The 18,192-nt window shown below is 41.9% G+C and overlaps 1 protein-coding gene and 1 long non-coding RNA gene across 5 annotated transcripts in view; one reads left to right on the top strand and one right to left on the bottom strand.

The window, feature by feature from the left end:
* Positions 1-18,090, bottom strand: part of LOC139759471 (sodium- and chloride-dependent glycine transporter 1-like) — a 33,198-nt gene extending 15,108 nt beyond the window's left edge. For 3 of the 4 annotated variants that reach the window (XM_071681632.1, XM_071681635.1, XM_071681634.1), the window contains exons 1-13: positions 14,689-14,766; positions 10,284-10,446; positions 9,476-9,645; positions 9,138-9,348; positions 8,293-8,424; positions 7,389-7,599; positions 6,356-6,647; positions 5,800-5,871; positions 4,938-5,052; positions 3,534-3,784; positions 2,790-2,987; positions 2,419-2,592; positions 392-511 (exon numbers count right to left, since the gene is read on the bottom strand). In XM_071681632.1, the coding sequence (XP_071537733.1) occupies positions 392-511; positions 2,419-2,592; positions 2,790-2,987; positions 3,534-3,784; positions 4,938-5,052; positions 5,800-5,871; positions 6,356-6,647; positions 7,389-7,599; positions 8,293-8,424; positions 9,138-9,348; positions 9,476-9,645; positions 10,284-10,446 (2,109 nt within the window). In that variant the 5' untranslated portion in view covers positions 14,689-14,766. Of the gene's footprint in view, positions 1-391; positions 512-2,418; positions 2,593-2,789; positions 2,988-3,533; positions 3,785-4,937; positions 5,053-5,799; positions 5,872-6,355; positions 6,648-7,388; positions 7,600-8,292; positions 8,425-9,137; positions 9,349-9,475; positions 9,646-10,283; positions 10,447-14,688; positions 14,767-17,565 lie in introns of those variants that run through there. The other variant, XM_071681633.1, reaches the window with a different exon arrangement.
* The window catches only part of LOC139759475 (uncharacterized), a 34,267-nt gene continuing 30,858 nt past the window's right edge, over positions 14,784-18,192 (top strand). The window contains exon 1 of the long non-coding RNA XR_011715067.1: positions 14,784-15,014. This is a non-coding gene — a long non-coding RNA (uncharacterized lncRNA). The remainder of the gene's footprint in view (positions 15,015-18,192) is intronic.

The raw sequence follows: 18,192 nt of genomic DNA, 5'->3' as shown, positions 1-18,192 counted from the left end.
ATGCATGAAGTTAATTGCCCTCTGAATATTCCAAATACATAAGGTTAACGGACTTCTCAAAATTCCAAGCAGTTTTTTTTTTTTTTATATACCAAAACAACAAATGCTAAGCACCAAAACCATGGCGTTGGTTGTATTTAGCCCAACAGACCCACACAAAAAATGAGGTAGGGAGTGTAGCCTGAGTGTAGCCCAACATATTCACCTTGGCCATGATGTAAGTAGCCTTGGTTGTGGCCCTAAGACTCACTTGGGCAATAAGGCAGACAGCCCTAGTTGCAGCCTTCAGATTCACCTGAAAGATGAGGTGGGTATCCCTGGTTGTAGCCCAACAGACTCACCTGGGCAATGAGGTAGGCAGCCCTGGTACGGCGTACCCCAAAAGACTCACCTGGACGATAACGTAGGGGGCTCTGGTCTTGGCCATGAGCACACCAGCGGAGAGTAAGGCTCTATGTTGCTCCAGTGCTGGACCCCACGTCAATCGAGGCATCATCAGTGATCTAAGTGACTTTTAAGAGATTGAAAAAAAAGAAAGTGAAAGGTTAAACAGAATCGCCAGCAGGTATCAGAAGCACACAATTTTCTATACGTCAAAGAGATTGAATACATCTAATTGTTTCCCTGAAATATTGCAACATAACCAAAATAAAATCATCATGAAATAAAATTACAATAGAATTAAAGCCTATGTTCATAAATAACACAAATCTCAATACATACTTTTATCTTTACCTTCGTTTGGTAATGTTTAAGTTTCCCCGTGCCACCAAATTTCTTTAAATAACATTACCGTGAAATTCGAGAGAACACAGACCAACTGTGAGGCTGGTGCGAGCGTGATATCTTTACCTCATTTACAATGATAAATTGTGGGGCGGGTGCAGGTGAAAGTTGCAAGGTGCAAATAAGCGAGTGACTGTTAAATTGCCCTAGTGGGTAATGATATTTCTGATTAATGCACTGATTACCAACTTAACTTCGTAGATAATGATATCGGGTTGATGCCCGCCGATTTTGTTACCCGTGAGGCTGCTGCAGGTGATCCTCGTATGAGACTCGTGAGCAATGATAACTTGAGAGGCAGGCGTTGGAAGGGGACTAGCTGGCCACTGTGCGACAGCCACCATATTAAATCTGGCTTTTTGACGAGCAACATCGGCACACCTAAACATACTTTCATATGCAGCATCGGTAACTTGCACGTTCGATCAGTCACACCCAAACAGAACCATACTAGCAGGCACAGATTACATATATATATATATATATATATATATATATATATATATATATATATATATATATATATATATATATATACATGTGTGTGTGGGTGGCCAAGGAAAATGTCTCCGCTTATCCCTGTCTTTACACGCTCCCTCGCATACACAATTCCACGCATTCTTCCTCTGCTTCTCTCCGTCCAGTATTCCTCCACTCACACCAACCCCTTTTATTGTACTATCGTATACTCTCCTCGTAAACTCCCGGTCGTAATATTTCCACATGATCAAACCACCTCAAAGTATTACGTTTCATCCATTCTACTACTCCACAATTCATTCCCTTTGCATTCCTTGCCATACCACATCTCCCATACACCCTTTCATCATTCTATCGAGTCATACCACATGCTCTTCTAAAATAACTCATTTCCACAGCCTGGACTCTTGACCTGTGTGCCTCATCCCACGTCCATGTCCTGGCTGCATAGGTTACAGTCGGTTGGACTATGCTGTCCCTTAATCCTCTCCTCACGTCCATACTTACACCTCTACCCTTCATAATTCTATAAGGGACACAATGACTCTTCTATCCTGTACTACTCTCTCCCTTATCTCTCCTTCCATATCATCACGTTTACCCAAGACAGCTCCCAGACACTTATATTCCCTCACTTTATCCAGTATTTTTCGCCAATATCCACAGCACAATCTTGTACACTTTCTTCTTTCACTCCATATGGTCTTACAAAATCTATACTTTCACTCTGTTTCCTTTCAAACACCATTACCTTACTTTTACTTGCATTTACCTTCAATCTCCTTCGCTTACACACATCATAAAACGCACAACCTTCTGCCACTCCTCTTCAAACACAGTATCATCCGCAAACAGGATATATATATATATATATATATATATATATATATATATATATATATATATATATATATATATCCCCCTTCTAATCTACGGGAAATACAACACGATAAGTTCCCAAGTGCACTTTCGTGTAAGCATCACATCATCAGGGGAGATACATGAAAGAAATATAACAGTTGATATACAAGGAAGAGACGTAGCTAGGAAGCCATTTGGCAAACAAGTGGGTTCAAGTCTGGCAACATGCACATATACAAGGAATTTACTTCATTACTCGCTTACTTGTGATATTTTCCAATATATACTTACCCGCCTGTTGTGGAAGAGGATGAGAAGGGTGGCGACGACGACGACTGCTAGTGGCAAGAGCGTTATGACCAGACCCACTTCGCGGTACACATTCTCCTCCGCCGGCGTCAAATGCAAGTGCATCCACTTCACGGGTCCTTGCACGCCCACTACGCATGCCCACACACCCAAGGCCTGTGATGGGGAAGGGATGCACACGTCCTAATTAAAGTATATATGGCTTTGCTATAACCAAACTAATAATAAAAACATCATACGAATTGTATTTCGTTTTGGGGCTACGATGGCCTTATGGGAATAAAGTATAATGGAACTAGGACGAATGAGAATCGCCTATTTTCCAAATGTCTAATACTACTGGCATTACTTACCAAGAAGGCTGGTAGGAGGACAAATTTCCATGTGGTGAGGAAGAAGAGAGTCTTGTCTCTGACCATCAGCTTGAAGTGTCGGCCGATGTTCCCAGCACCGTAAAGATAGACGAAGCCCGTCACCTCCAGGGCTCCTAGCGTCAGCCCGCACACCCATGGCAGGTATGCATCCACGGCCCGCACCAGAAAGATCCCTTCCTGAGGAAAGTTCGTAAACCATGATGGATTAGAAACAGATTAGAGAATTACGACAGCAAGTGTTAAAGTGGATTCCACTTAGAATTATGGCTTGAAAACGCATCGTCTCTAGACAGGTGATATGGTCAAAAGTGGCAAATGTGTTTGGCTTTTTTAGGATTTTTCAGTTTCTATTTCATGTCTATTTCAAAATTCATTATGTAAAATTGCTCTTCCAACATTATGTAAAATCGCTCTTCCAGTTGAACTTGGTAAACTTCACCAAGATTTCTAAGAATAAGGACCAGTCTTGCTGACACCACTAAGTCAAAGCCTGATCTAAAACTAATGTCACGTGTCCTCAAAACAGAAAAGCTGAGAACTAGCCCAAGATACAGCCAGTGTTGTGGCATCATGCCCATGATAAGCGAGCTGCCTACGTAAGATTCTACTTGCGACTACGGGTTTTAAAACATAACCAACGACTCGTGGGGGTACTCTAAGATAACTGATTCTTAAATTATTTGCTGATCTGATTTGGGAAGATGCTGAAAGTCAACAACTTACTTTAGTGATGAAGGGTAGACTGAAGATGAATCCTAGCCCGCACACGACACAGTGACACACGAAGCGACACCAACCGCTTCTCCACTTGACAGGCAGCAGATCAGAAACGTTGACTGCAACGGTTGAGGCCAACATCTGCGTGTGATCAAGCAAGGCCTTGCACACCCCCAGGTACAGGACTATGCCCCCAAGCTGAGGCACCTTCAGCTGGGTCACCGCGAAGGACGAAATGACGAAGAAGTACCCGGCAGCTGTAGAGGAGAACGGTAAACATTAAGGACTGGCGGTTTGTTTGCTTCAAGTGTTCGTTCATTCAAATTTCGTGGATTCACTCATAATCTCGATCCCATATTTAAGGTTAAATGTAAAACTGTTGGTGGAGAGTTAATGGCAACATCTACAACAAGAAACTTGGGGATTGACATTTAAATGAGCTTTTAGAACATTCAAATATCTGAATTTAGTGGGGTTATCACTTTGACTTTTAGTTAGTTGGTTAGTTTCAAGAATGTGTGGTTCAGTCAACCTTAAACTGAGCTTCATATAATTCTGCTAATAATGTGACCAAACTGCGACAAATTTCTTCAACTACTAATACAAGACCATGCGTTCAATTCTGTGAATTCATCGGATTTCTTCTGTTATCATTAAGGAACTCACGAACAAACAATGTGTCCAACATTTTGGACCTAAGACAGGAAAATAAGTTTGGAACATACGAGCAAAATATACTGAAACATACACAAGAATGAATATTAGAGCAGTGACAACAATATGCTTTGTAAGCAATATATGACATGAAAATTACCAATACATTTGTTAGTAAACTGTCAAAATCTATGAAAATTACCAATACATTTGTTAGTAAACTGTGTCAAAATCTGAGAAAATTAAAACGAGAAATTGAAAGAAAAATAAATAGAAATGGGAAAATAAGAGAGGCAAAGGTCTCTGGGGCCTGGTTTTGGAGCATTACACATTAGAGCATGGATGTGAGCGGATGCGTCTTTTCTTCGTCTGTTCTGGCGCTACCTCTCTAACGCAAGAAAAAGCGATCTAAATAAAGGTAAAGAGATAACTAGTTATACTTCAGGACGCGAAACTGTGTTAATGTTACTTCCACCTCACCCGAGAATTTCAGTGATGACCCAAATTCATTTCAGTCGACAACAATGTTGGACAGTAACGACTGAATCCAGCAATGATTCCTGATTTCGGACGTCTGTTTCGCAGCAAATAATCGACGAGTACAAGACAACATTCACTTCTACTCTTATCAGTATCCTTATCATTTATGCTAAATTACAGGGCTCAGTACTGAGTTATGGGTCTATCTTCCTGTGTAACCTCCGACGTCGATCTTAGCGGAGGACTCATATTCCTACACCTGTGTGAAGGACTTACTGTTGTCGATCTGGGCGGCGAGGGAGAGGTGACCGTGGAAGGGGAACACGGCCAGACACAGCATCACAGCCACCAGTAAATTAGCGACCACCGCAGTGTACGCGTCCAGACGGATCTGCCCGGACCAGGCAAGTCACTTCTTGTTAGAGATACATACTAGTTGTTGGTAAAGCATGAGTGTTTGAATATACTAAAAACAAGGCTATTAGCAAGACAAGGTGCTTAGAAACTACTGAAGATATCGAATTTACAAGTTACTGGGTTAGGAAGCAACAGGTGCTGGTTACTAGTGCTCGTAAGTACATTAAATTTACAACTAGATTTGGGTGATTAGTAAAGGCATGCAAAGGCACCAGGTGATGTTTATCGACAGGAGAGAAAATTTGGAAATACTAGAAGCTTGTTAGTACCTGGAAAAAGACCTATGATTGCTGAGATGTTAAAAAATTGCCTGTTAATATAAAGGTGCAGTGTTTAGAGATATCAAATACTTGTTAACTATAGTAGGTGTTTAAAAGAACCACATGCTACTTGATGTCTAAGCTGGATGCTTTTGGTACTGGGCGTTTGTTACGAGCCACTGTCTGATATCATCGGAACCTATCAGTAAGTGCTCTTATGAGTAACATGGCAATACAGCAACGTTCTTAGAATGATTTGGCAAATCCAGCGTAAACACTGTATTACAACGCCGAACTGTCATGGGATGCTGACAGTCTCGGGACTGCGTCTTGACACACAGACCTCCGCGCCAAGCTTGTTTCATTCCTAAGGGGTTCACACGAAGCCCTAGGAATTTATACAAAGTCCCCTCATCCCCTTAGGGCTTCACACCCCCTGCTGGGTGATGTGGCCCACTCACCCTGTCCCTGAAGCGTTTGTAGCTGGCCCTGGTGATGAGGAGGCCTAGGGCAGGTCCCAACGTCCACATGACCTGAAGGACGTGAAACAGACGACTCAAAAAACAAGTGATGATGGATGTAAGGTACCTCACACCTGTCACTCCATCAATCTATGTACTGCATTTCTCTTATTCAGTTCATATATATATATATATATATATATATATATATATATATATATATATATATATATATATATATAATAAAGGCCAGTTTACATCATCAAGAATTTTCTTTGTCATTTTGTAAGTTTTAAAACAGAAATGTTCCATAAATGAGACAAGGTTTTGAAGCAGATAATCAGCTTCAATTCATGCGGTAGGCAGAGTAAATTATTCATGAATTTGAGACCAAGATATCGTGGATGAACTTTTCATACCCTTAGGCAAATATGAAGGAGAATTCCTTTGTTTTTTTTTAATTCTTATATTAAGGAAAGTCCTAGGCTTCCTAAGGACATCACTTCCTAGCATAAAATAAGTAATGGAGAGCGACTGAACAGCGAGATGACCATACCTGCCCAAAAGCGTCCAGCCAAATATCGGGTTGGCGCAAGTCATCACCATTCCAGTTGAAGACGAGGCTGAGTCCTGGGCCACTCTGGACCAGCTCGAGGCCCGTGATCATCAGAACCGTGAGCATGGCCACAGTGACCAGTGACCAGATCTTGGACACCATCCCACCCTGCCAGGCCTCCCCGAGGTACACCAAGAACACAAGTCCCAACCAGATGAACCCTTGCGTCAGTGCTAGGGGCAGGTAGATGGCATGGCCTTCTTCTGCGTCCAGGACTCCCACCACTTTCTTTCTGAAGAGAGCAAGGGTCTTATCTTGGTCGTTATTGATGTCAATTCCTCTAGTTATTTCGACATCAAACCTATGTTATCATTACTATAATCATCGTGATCACTATGCGGTCTGATGCAGGGGTGTGTGATTGCACCATGGGTGTCTATTTTGTTTATGGACGGGGGGTTGAGGGAGGTGAATGCAAGTCTTGGAGAAAGGAGTTGGTTCGAAGTCCGTCGAGGGTGGGGTGCCTGAGAGGCAAGTCAGTTGTTTGCTGAGGATACAGCGCTGGATACAGAGACTGCAGAAGCTGGTGCCTGAGTCTGGAAGAGTGTGAAAGGAGGAAGTCGAGAGTACACGGTAATAAGAGCAAGGGTATTAGGTTTAGCAGTGCAAAGTAACAAGTTAGATGGAGTGTGAGATCAAGTAAGAAATGATACGGTAAGAGAGAGAGGTGTGGTAATGTGTCGTCGGAGCTGAAGAGGGTGTGTTGAAATAGTATGGACAAATTGAGAGGATAAGTAAGGAAAGGTTGATAAAAGGGGTATATGTGTCAGAACTGAAAGGAATAACGGTTTGACCGAATTGGAAATGGAAGGATGGAGTGAAAATCCGTTCATAAGACCACATAACTTGTTAACTATGAGTCCCTCCTCTCCTCTCTCTCCTTATCCTACATTTTCTATCTCCTCCTTTATCCCTTTTTCTCTTTCCCTGTCCCATACTCCCACCTCCTCTCCCTACCACCGTAGATACGTACAGGAAATAATAGTCACTGGGGATGTAGAGTCGGTTGGTTGGCTGGCTGGTGGGCTGAAACACCTCCCAGCAGCTGGTGTGGTTGTTGGGGCAGTGCGTCCATGGGACCTCCTTCTGCAGGCAGTCGAAGATGTAGCGGACGGCCCAGGCCAGCACAGTGCTGCTGTACAGCATCAGGATGGCGCACGTGGTAACCATGCCCACGCCCACACCTGGAAGGACACGCCCACCAAGTGGTGTGTAAACACACTCGTTCTCAAGACCCACAACCACCGCAGTCATGTGGTTGTCATGGCCCTGTGCGACCGACCACGTACCAAACAAAGGGAATACATAGCATGGCACTCTATGATGACTTAGCAAGCTGAAATGCTGAGGTGACTTAACATGCTGGGGCGCTAAGGTGACTTGATAAGTTTGGTCACTAGGGTAAATAGCACTGAGGACACCTGGGGAACTGACTACATCCTTGTTTATTTGTGATCAATCTGAGTGGCTACATATATCCAACCAGCCAGGGAGCCTCTACGTATGTGACCATATTACATATAATGGTACTTTCCCCCTCGACCGATGACAGTAATTTGTTCTTCTGGTAACATTTTATCTCTGTCTACTGAGCTTCGAACCTGGATAATCTACGTTTCTCAAAAGTTTGACACTAGGGTATATACCACATATATTCATGGGATGGGAATAGAAGCGACCTGTTGGGAGAGGCAGTTTTATAAGGAAAGGTTCTGAAGTGTGGGAAGTACTACTAACCTGTGAGGACAGGTACTAACCAGTGAGGTGAGACACTGACCTGTGAGGGGAGGTACCAAACTAGTGAGGAGAGGTACTCACCAGTCTGGTGAGAAATCGACTTGTGAGGGACTGTCACTAACCTGCGACGTAACACTGACCTGTGAGGAGGGGGAGGCACCTGAAGATGGTGGTGGCCCCAAGGGAGGAGAACTGTGCCATGGTTTGCTCGAGGACCGAGAGCGGCAGCGCTACCACAACCATCACCACCACGTACGCTGTGAAGAACCCGGCTGTGGACAGCAGAGAGACCAGTCGTATGTTAAGGCCTGGAGACATCGAGTCTAATAAACTTCAACTGATCAACCTTATACCAAAACAGTAAGGACGCAGGCTTGTATAAAGTTAATTCATGATCTATATGTTTTGATGACGGTAATACTCTTCCAGAACAATTACTCTTTTTAGGTGTATATGAATTTATGAGCGAAATCTCCACAGATTCGGAGTTGAATATGTTTAAAATTCACACCTAACCGTTGTATAATACATACTATCTAGTAAATGCTGCAACAGAGCTGAAAGACACAGAGCTGGCTTGGGTAATCTACTCCTACATTCCAAAAGTCCTGATGGGGACTCAGTCAAAATACACCCATGTTTCTTTAACTCACGTTAGTATAACATAACGTTCTCTCGTTCAAATGATATCTACCTCTGACTGGAGGGAGTATGAGTCAGGTTATGAAGAATTAATCCAACCTGCATGCTTGGGATAAGCGAGCCAATAGAGCTAATGTACTGTTTGCTATCTAGTTTAGTTTCAAGTATTGGAATACAACGTATTAGGCGTGGCCACATAGTTCTTATCTAGCAAGAACACTGTATTACTCAGGGCTCTGGGTTAAGACCGTAGAGGCTACGTTAACTGGCTACGTCACCTACACTCGTAGTTAACCCGAGAGTCCTCAGGACCTGCAAAAGGCTAGGGAGGTCACCGACTCACATCCGTTCTTGCTGCTCCACTTGTGAGCGAGGGCGGGGAGCCTGAAGACTGCTGGGGAGGCCAGAGCCAGGAAGAGGTGCTGCAAGAGGTTGGTAGCCCCGAAGACTAGTAAGGGTTCCTCGTCCTCCCTGTGTTCTCCGCTGCCGACGTCCGTCACCACCTCCGACGCCTCCTCTTTCTTCGTGTCGCCCACTCCAGGGCTGTGGTGGGCCTGTACAGATAAACATAAAATACACAAGATCAATTTCGTATATCATGCATTGCCTGTTGTCACATACGTACACACAGTGAGCACTCAACCAAATCTGCCGCAAATCAACCCACGACGAGAGACTTACCATCTCCTTCTTGATCTTCTTGTCGAAGTGGGTGGTGTCGGCAGCGACTGCCAAGCCGCCCACCGTCCTGGCGCCGGAGAGGCTGTCCCGTCGCCCCACCAGGGACACCAGATCGTCCTGCTCCTCGGCTACCTCCAGCAGCACGGCGCCTCCAGGCATCTCCACCATCTCTGTAGCCACGAGCAAACCAGGTGAATATATATATATATATATATATATATATATATATATATATATATATATATATATATATATATATATATATATATATATATATATATATATTGGAAAGGATCACAATTGAGCACGTGATCAAGTATATTCCTATGAGTCCACGGGGTAATGAAACACGATAAGTTCCCAAGTGCACTTTCGTGTAATAATCACATCATCAGGGGAGATACAAGAAATATCTCAAGTGACCGATATATTTCTTTCTTTTATCTCCGCTGATGTGATTATTACACGAAAGTGCACTTGAGAACTTATCGTTTCATTTCCAAGTGGACTCATAGGAATATATATATATATATATATAAATATATATATATATATATATATATATAAATATATATATATATATATATATATATATATATATATATATATATATATATATATATATATATATATATATACCTCCAACAGCCAGGCTCGAACCCAGGACCCTTGCGTGGCAAGGGGGAGCGCTCCCGCCTACCACGCAGGGGTCCCGGGTTCGAGCCTGGCTGTTGGAGGTTTGTATCTTCTATGAAAGTAAGCGTTCATTTGCACTAGTATATCTCTCCTCACAGTTCCATATGTTTACCAATTCTGGAGGACCTGTGGGTCCTGTTCGTGAGAGAGGACGACGTTGAGAAGCCCCTGGTTCGGCCAGCCTGCAGCAGCTGTCCACTCCCCAAGCTGGCCGGGCTGCCTATACTCAGGCTGGACGTCGAGTCCAGCGAATAGTGCCTCGTATTGACCTCCATCTGGGACGGGGAGTAAAAAGAAAGGGATTAGCTCAGTGAACTGAGTCCTGGATGGCAAGATGTTGCAAGTAAAAGTGATCGCGTTAAGTCGACGTTCCTGTTAGTCGATCGCAAAACTCTCCGTTCTGGTGAGCTGAGCAACTGTGAGGGAATTCACTGACGAGTCCAAATCTGTTACCTTTGCCAAGTCCACTTATCAAAACCAAAGAACGTATCGTTTGGTCAAGTCGGTCGCAAGTCGAGTTTTCCAAGATCATGCTTGGGTCACATTACGAAGGCCATGGCCGGTTCAAAAGTTCGCAACACCTTTGCCCAGACGTCAAGCTCAGTTCTGTAGATGTCCAGAATCCTTCGTCAAAATGCAAGACTGAAGATATCGTTGCTTTATGCTATAATGGTATATTGAGATGAAGTAGGCATTGTAGTGGGGCGCACGAGAAGGCAAACCAAGGAATGGATTACCCTTTCCACACCCTCCAGTTTCTATATGAAATCTAGGGCATTTAGTTGGAAGAAGAATGCCGACCTCAGTTATATATATATATATATATATATATATATATATATATATATATATATATTTTTTTTTTTTTTTTTTTTTTTTTTTTTTATACTTTGTCGCTGTCTCCCGCGTTTGCGAGGTAGCGCAAGGAAACAGACGAAAGAAATGGCCCAACCCCCCCCCATACACATGTACATACACACACCCACACACGCAAATATACATACCTACACAGCTTTCCATGGTTTACCCCAGACGCTTCACATGCCTTGATTCAATCCACTGACAGCACGTCAACCCCTGTATACCACATCGCTCCAATTCACTCTATTCCTTGCCCTCCTTTCACCCTCCTGCATGTTCAGGCCCCGATCACACAAAATCTTTTTCACTCCATCTTTCCACCTCCAATTTGGTCTCCCTCTTCTCCTCGTTCCCTCCACCTCCGACACATATATCCTCTTGGTCAATCTTTCCTCACTCATTCTCTCCATGTGCCCAAACCATTTCAAAACACCCTCTTCTGCTCTCTCAACCACGCTCTTTTTATTTCCACACATCTCTCTTACCCTTACGTTACTTACTCGATCAAACCACCTCACACCACACATTGTCCTCAAACATCTCATTTCCAGCACATCCATCCTCCTGCGCACAACTCTATCCATAGCCCACGCCTCGCAACCATACAGCATTGTTGGAACCACTATTCCTTCAAACATACCCATTTTTGCTTTCCGAGATAATGTTCTCGACTTCCACACATTTTTCAAGGCTCCCAAAATTTTCGCCCCCTCCCCCACCCTATGATCCACTTCCGCTTCCATGGTTCCATCCGCTGACAGATCCACTCCCAGATATCTAAAACACTTCACTTCCTCCAGTTTTTCTCCATTCAAACTCACCTCCCAATTGACTTGACCCTCAACCCTACTGTACCTAATAACCTTGCTCTTATTCACATTCACTCTTAACTTTCTTCTTCCACACACTTTACCAAACTCAGTCACCAGCTTCTGCAGTTTCTCACATGAATCAGCCACCAGCGCTGTATCATCAGCGAACAACAACTGACTCACTTCCCAAGCTCTCTCATCCCCAACAGACTTCATACTTGCCCCTCTTTCCAGGACTCTTACATTTACCTCCCTAACAACCCCATCCATAAACAAATTAAACAACCATGGAGACATCACACACCCCTGCCGCAAACCTACATTCACTGAGAACCAATCACTTTCCTCTCTTCCTACACGTACACATGCCTTACATCCTCGATAAAAACTTTTCACTGCTTCTAACAACTTTCCTCCCACACCATATATTCTTAATACCTTCCACAGAGCATCTCTATCAACTCTATCATATGCCTTCTCCAGATCCATAAATGCTACATACAAATCCATTTGCTTTTGTAAGTATTTCTCACATACATTCTTCAAAGCAAACACCTGATCCACACATCCTCTATATATCCTATATATATAATGAGCAGATTTTTTCTAATGCACATAGAATTGAATATGTCAGCGTATCTAGCGCTATTAATCTTCATTCTTAAGTTCTCTAATTTTCTCAGTATCATTTTACCATTACGTGGGTGCTCAAACACCAGTTGTCCAAAGTCATCCATTTCATTTCAATATATATATATATATATATATATATATATATATATATATATATATATATATATATATATATATATATATAAATTTATCAATATCAACATAATTCAAAAGTGACAGCATCCCCGTTTTTCAAAACACTTTTCCTTGCCGGATGCCACATGGAATCATTAAAATACCGGGAAAAAATACATCCTGGCCGTTACGAAGCAGATCCAAATACCCACCAACCCATTTTAATCGTATTTACGCAAACTGTTTGGACCTTCCAACGTGTGAGCGCTTACGTCCTTATTTGGCAATTGGTTCCCATCCTCTACGACACTGCTTCCACGCCAAAGTCCATCTATTTCTCCAATGGGACCAATTTTCTTCTAAATTCAAATCGTATTCGCCACGTAACCGAATGGGGAAATCCTGTCAACCTATTTCTTTACTGAACTTGAGCATCTGTACCGCACGAATGACACAGGCTGACGAGGAGAGGCTACATGGTTATGCGATGAACATTCCACCGTTACGGTGGAATGTAACCGACCCAACTCCTGCGGCGTTTAATCTGGCGAGTCAAGAGTGTCTGATAACCCGCCGTCTTTGTCGAGGTGATAACGTCTCGCCTGCACTATCTCACGGATGGCTGGGTCACCTCAAGAACTGCTCATCCGAGATGGGTTCCGAAGAACTGCTCATCCGAGATGGGTTCCGAAGAACTGCTCATCCGAGATGGGTTCCGAAGAACTGCTCATCCGAGATGGGTTCCGAAGAAGTCTTATAAATGGACCGTGCTCTCCTTACCTGTTTAGCCACAGGGAAACCCTTCTCGAGAAGCATTTAAAAGGAGTGAAATGCGTCAAATAATTCATTGTCATAAAGAGTAACACAGAGTTGACTTTACAGTTAATCATTTCTGGTGCATATTTTATGATAATGTTCAAAATTTCCAGAATCTTCTGCTGCTCCAGTATAGATCTATATTGGTATAGATCTATATTGACTTTGATAGCAGATAGCCCGTGCTTTACTTTGCTGACCCCGAGAAGGTGATGACTGATGTCTGTGTTTGGCAAGACTTCAGACACAACCAAAAAACTAAGTTGTCTCCATAACACTGATTCATCCACCAACATCCAACAGCAATGAATACCTCTTCATCCTCGCTAGGTAGCTACTTATCTTTTTGGATTTCAGGAGTCAAAAGTGGGCTTTTAATGCATCAGTTTATTTACAAATAAGCAACGCATTTTACCAATGCCTAATAGATTCCGAAGTCACTTATCAGTGGAATTAAATGGCTTGTTTCCAAGCACAAGCCAAGCTTTTTAATCATGACGAGTGGGAACGCGGTATATGCACGGGACTGAATAAAAATCTGACAAGGTTCGCTTGGGGTCGACTTGCTCTGCCAGAACCTAAATATTGAGTCAAAGACCAAGGGTTACTTCCGAAGACTTACTGCAATACGCAGTACCTGGTAGCAGAAATGACTCAACTTACTTCCAGTTTACCAATTAGTCGTTTCGTCAACCAAGAAGGTTATCATAATTAGGTGATAGTTACTGATGAATGTTGCACTCTACGAATTGGTTGGCAGCTCATCGATGAAACTGACGGGATAGAACAGAAAAAGAAATGCTAACATTCCCGAGAGAATTCAGTGAGACAGTGTCAACCTCCACATTAATGCATCTTTATAATCAATACGAAGGAAAGTATCATTAAAATGTATTTTTCACCACATCATTACTAGTCAGTTGAACAGCCATCTTCACAGCACCACCATCATCAAACAACTTCACTACATCTTCAACAAGACTAGTCTTTAGCCCGACCTATATGGGTAAATTCAAAGGCCAATTTTCACTACACCCTCGACACCACCACTGTTCACTTAGCTGAGCCTTACACCTAGTTCACTTCCACGGCCATCTTCACTACACCATCAACGTCACTTGTATTTGAAAGGTCACTTCCACTACACTTTCGACACAGCATGACCCTCACAGGTCACTTCAAAGGTTTATTATCAATACAACCTCGACATCATAGCCTTTAAGTGAACATGCGCTTGACCTAACCATTATGAGCCAGGTCAAACGCATAGTTCTACTGTACCAGATTCAGGCTGATTGTTGCATAGAAAAAAACACAAAAGTTTTCTCTTAAGGAGGAAAGCAGAAAGTTCCTCCTGGTCTGTTTAAGTGTGACTACGGACACTTGAAAGCAGCTCTTATTACGCTCTACGAGTGGCCAGCTAGTCAAATACCACACGGCTGAAGATAAGACAAGGGCTCGTGCCAAGCAGAGACCTGGTGATCTAAGAACGACGTAAGACACTGCAATGTGTTTATAATGTCACGGCCAGAGGCGGTGCGTTGTGACGAAGAGGAGCGGCAGTTAGTGGCGGTAGGCTGTAGCAAGGCGGTTATTTCTACCTAAAGGTACGTAGCAAAGTGGTAGTAGTCTTCGACAAAATTCACGCGAGACTTTCAATCTTGTTGACACTCGCTTACATTACCTTTTCTTTTTCGTGAGATATTTGTTTCGAAAGCATGTATCTTAGCTTCAACGTTCTAATGCTTACCGAACAGCACAGTATAAATCTGACCAAACTAACAAGTGTTCCGTTGCACAACTTAGTTTCAGTATGATGATTGTTCTAAGGTTTCATACCCGGTAAAAATAACTTGATTTTGAGAATACTAATAATCATCGCACGCAGACACACGCTAGAAATTAGAGGATCATTATCCCAGAAGTGTTCGATTATCAATCTTTCTGTTCTGCAGTGACTTAGGTCTTACCTTAAAGGTCTTTTGTGTTATGGGTTTCGCTTGGATTGTATCTGGTCGAACCTCATGTGATGGTTCATACCTTAAAGATGCCAATGGCTTCTTCCCCACGTGTGTGTGTGTGTGTGTGTGTGTGTGTGTGTGTGTGTGTTATATCAGTGCTTCTTTTAAAGATATTCTGTTAAATGACGAGATAACTGGTTATCATTCTCATTTTTTAACGTCTAACACTTTTTCTTTCGACTTGGTTGGGGAGGATGTGTAATATACCTTGAAGGAGTGCCTCAACTTTTCCATTTCAACCCATCAAATTATCTTCAGGGGCATATGGAGAGGTAAGTGAAGCAACTGGGAATGATTGTGGGTAGCAGGGTGAGGATCGGCAATACCTGCAGGCGGTATTAATATCAAAGAACAATATCCCGAACACGGGCCAATAAAGGTTACTACACTACATGCCCCAGCATCACGGAACAGCCAATGAGTACGAAGAACCATACGTACGTCCTCATGCAAGTCTTACCTCACTTTAGTAAGGCTTCATCCGGTAACGAGCGAAATTAGAAACACTGCTAAACAAACATGCAAAATCATCTGCACATTATATATATATATATATATATATATATATATATATATATATATATATATATATATATATATATATATATAGATGTGTTACGTGGGAAGGTGTTTGAGCCATTGCACCCACGACATTTAATAAGAACAAGAGTATTCTGTATGCAGATGTGTGTAGCATTGGCTAGACCCTTTGACAGTGGACTCTCAAAAACAGCTTTACTTTTATGTTACATTTGATTATGAGGAAATGCTGAGTATATTAGTATATATATATATATATATATATATATATATATATATATATATATATATATATATATATATATATATATATATATTATTTTTATATTTTATTACAGCGACAAAGTATAATAAAATATAAAAATAATATATATATATATATATATATATATATATATATATATATATATATATATATATACTGAATATACTCAGCATTTCCTCATAATCAAATGTAACATAAAAGTAAAGCTGTATTTGAGAGTCCACTGTCAAAGGGTCTAGCCAATGCTACACACATCTGCATACAGAATACTCTTGTTCTTATTAAATGTCGTGGGTGCAATGGCTCAAACACCTTCCCACGTAACACATCTACAGCAACAACTCTTTTACGTGTAAGGCAGCAAATCACGGGGCATTTTTATGGAAATCTGTGTGAAAATGTAATTGAAGTAACGTCATAAGTCAACAAGCCTCAGGCAACATTACCCTATCGACAATAAAGCAAAATACAAAGGAACGTATACAATGTATCGCCCATCATCTTATCACAACATATGTAGGGTATAGCACTTATCTGTGGGTCAATGATCAGAGTACTCTAAGTAGGTAACAGTAAGTGTTTTATCATCACCAGAAATCTTCACTTATCATGAGCCGCACTATAGCCTGGCACGGAAGATGGTACTGACCTTATTTTTAACTTCATTCATCTGTTTGTCCAATATGCATACAATATGCGTACATGGAGAGGTACCGCGAGTGCTTCTAACGTTTAGCTGAACCTAAATCACACATCAAACACATAATTTACTAATGAACATGATTATCGGAATTTTAATACGTCATGATTTCTGACTGATTTATCACTGTGTGCCAAGTGTTTCGCAAATATTTGGAGTTAGACGTAACTGTTGAAATAAACTAGATACGAATTTCTTGTTCACACATTACTTCCGATCGAAAAGAACTTCACATAATTTTACAAGTGAAGAGGATACAAGCGAAGAAAATATACAGTCGTTACACTATACAACGCGTAAATCATGTGGTAAGTAAAATCTAAGCCTGTCCTTTCCTGGCTTTACTAAGGGAGAAACGACAATGAGAGCAAGTATAAATTGGGAGAAGGATATGACCAACTCCATCCATGTACGTTCACACGTGAATGATTGGAACACTCTACATTCCTCTACCCCATTACTTGTACCTCACTCATCACGTAACCTCTTTTTGATCCCGTCGAAGTCAGTGATTGATTGATTGCAGATGTGTTCCGCTTTATTTCCAAAAGATAATGAAGAAAATCATTAAATTTATAGGAACGTAAAATGTAATTTCTTCACGAGGAAAAAAATGAAATAATGACACTTACCTCGCAGAGTTGTCGACTACTTCTCAAAGACACACTAATGCAAACGTTTTCGTTATAACCAGCCAACTTTAGCTGCAAATGACTACAATCATTTCCACACGTTTTTGACACTATCAAAACTCTGAGTTAGTCAGTATTCCTATGACTAATCAACGTTGCTCACTATAATTTGCTTCAGTGATGTCTCTGAGGACGTTTACACCACACTATAATAATTCCTCGTTACTTTTCGCAAATCAACAAAATTACAATTCACTGCTTGGTCAAGCTAGGGTACAGATGGACCTTAATCACATGCCAGAGGTGCAAGGCTGTCACAACTAGCATAAAGAAAACGAATACAAAAATTCTGGAACTTGATTCGCACACAGTAAAGGCCATTAAGGCAACGAAGAATGAATCTCAGATTGTGGTGCTACGCTGATCTGACGGACACCGTTTAGTGGTGGTGTATCTCTCTGGCCGATAACCCATGACGATAACCCGGGCTGGTACGCCCCGGTTACGGAACATTAGTTGAACATTTAACATGAAAAAACATGAAGTGGAACGCGAGATCTACCGGCACGAGTTCTTCCAAATAGAAACGAGATCTATTCAGAATTGAAGGAATGAAACTCCTAGCCG

The sequence above is a fragment of the Panulirus ornatus genome, chromosome 33, assembly GCF_036320965.1.
Source record: "Panulirus ornatus isolate Po-2019 chromosome 33, ASM3632096v1, whole genome shotgun sequence".
Lineage (NCBI taxonomy): Eukaryota > Metazoa > Arthropoda > Malacostraca > Decapoda > Palinuridae > Panulirus > Panulirus ornatus.
Note: the sequence above shows the minus strand (reverse complement) of the source record. Positions and strands in the feature narration are given on the sequence as shown.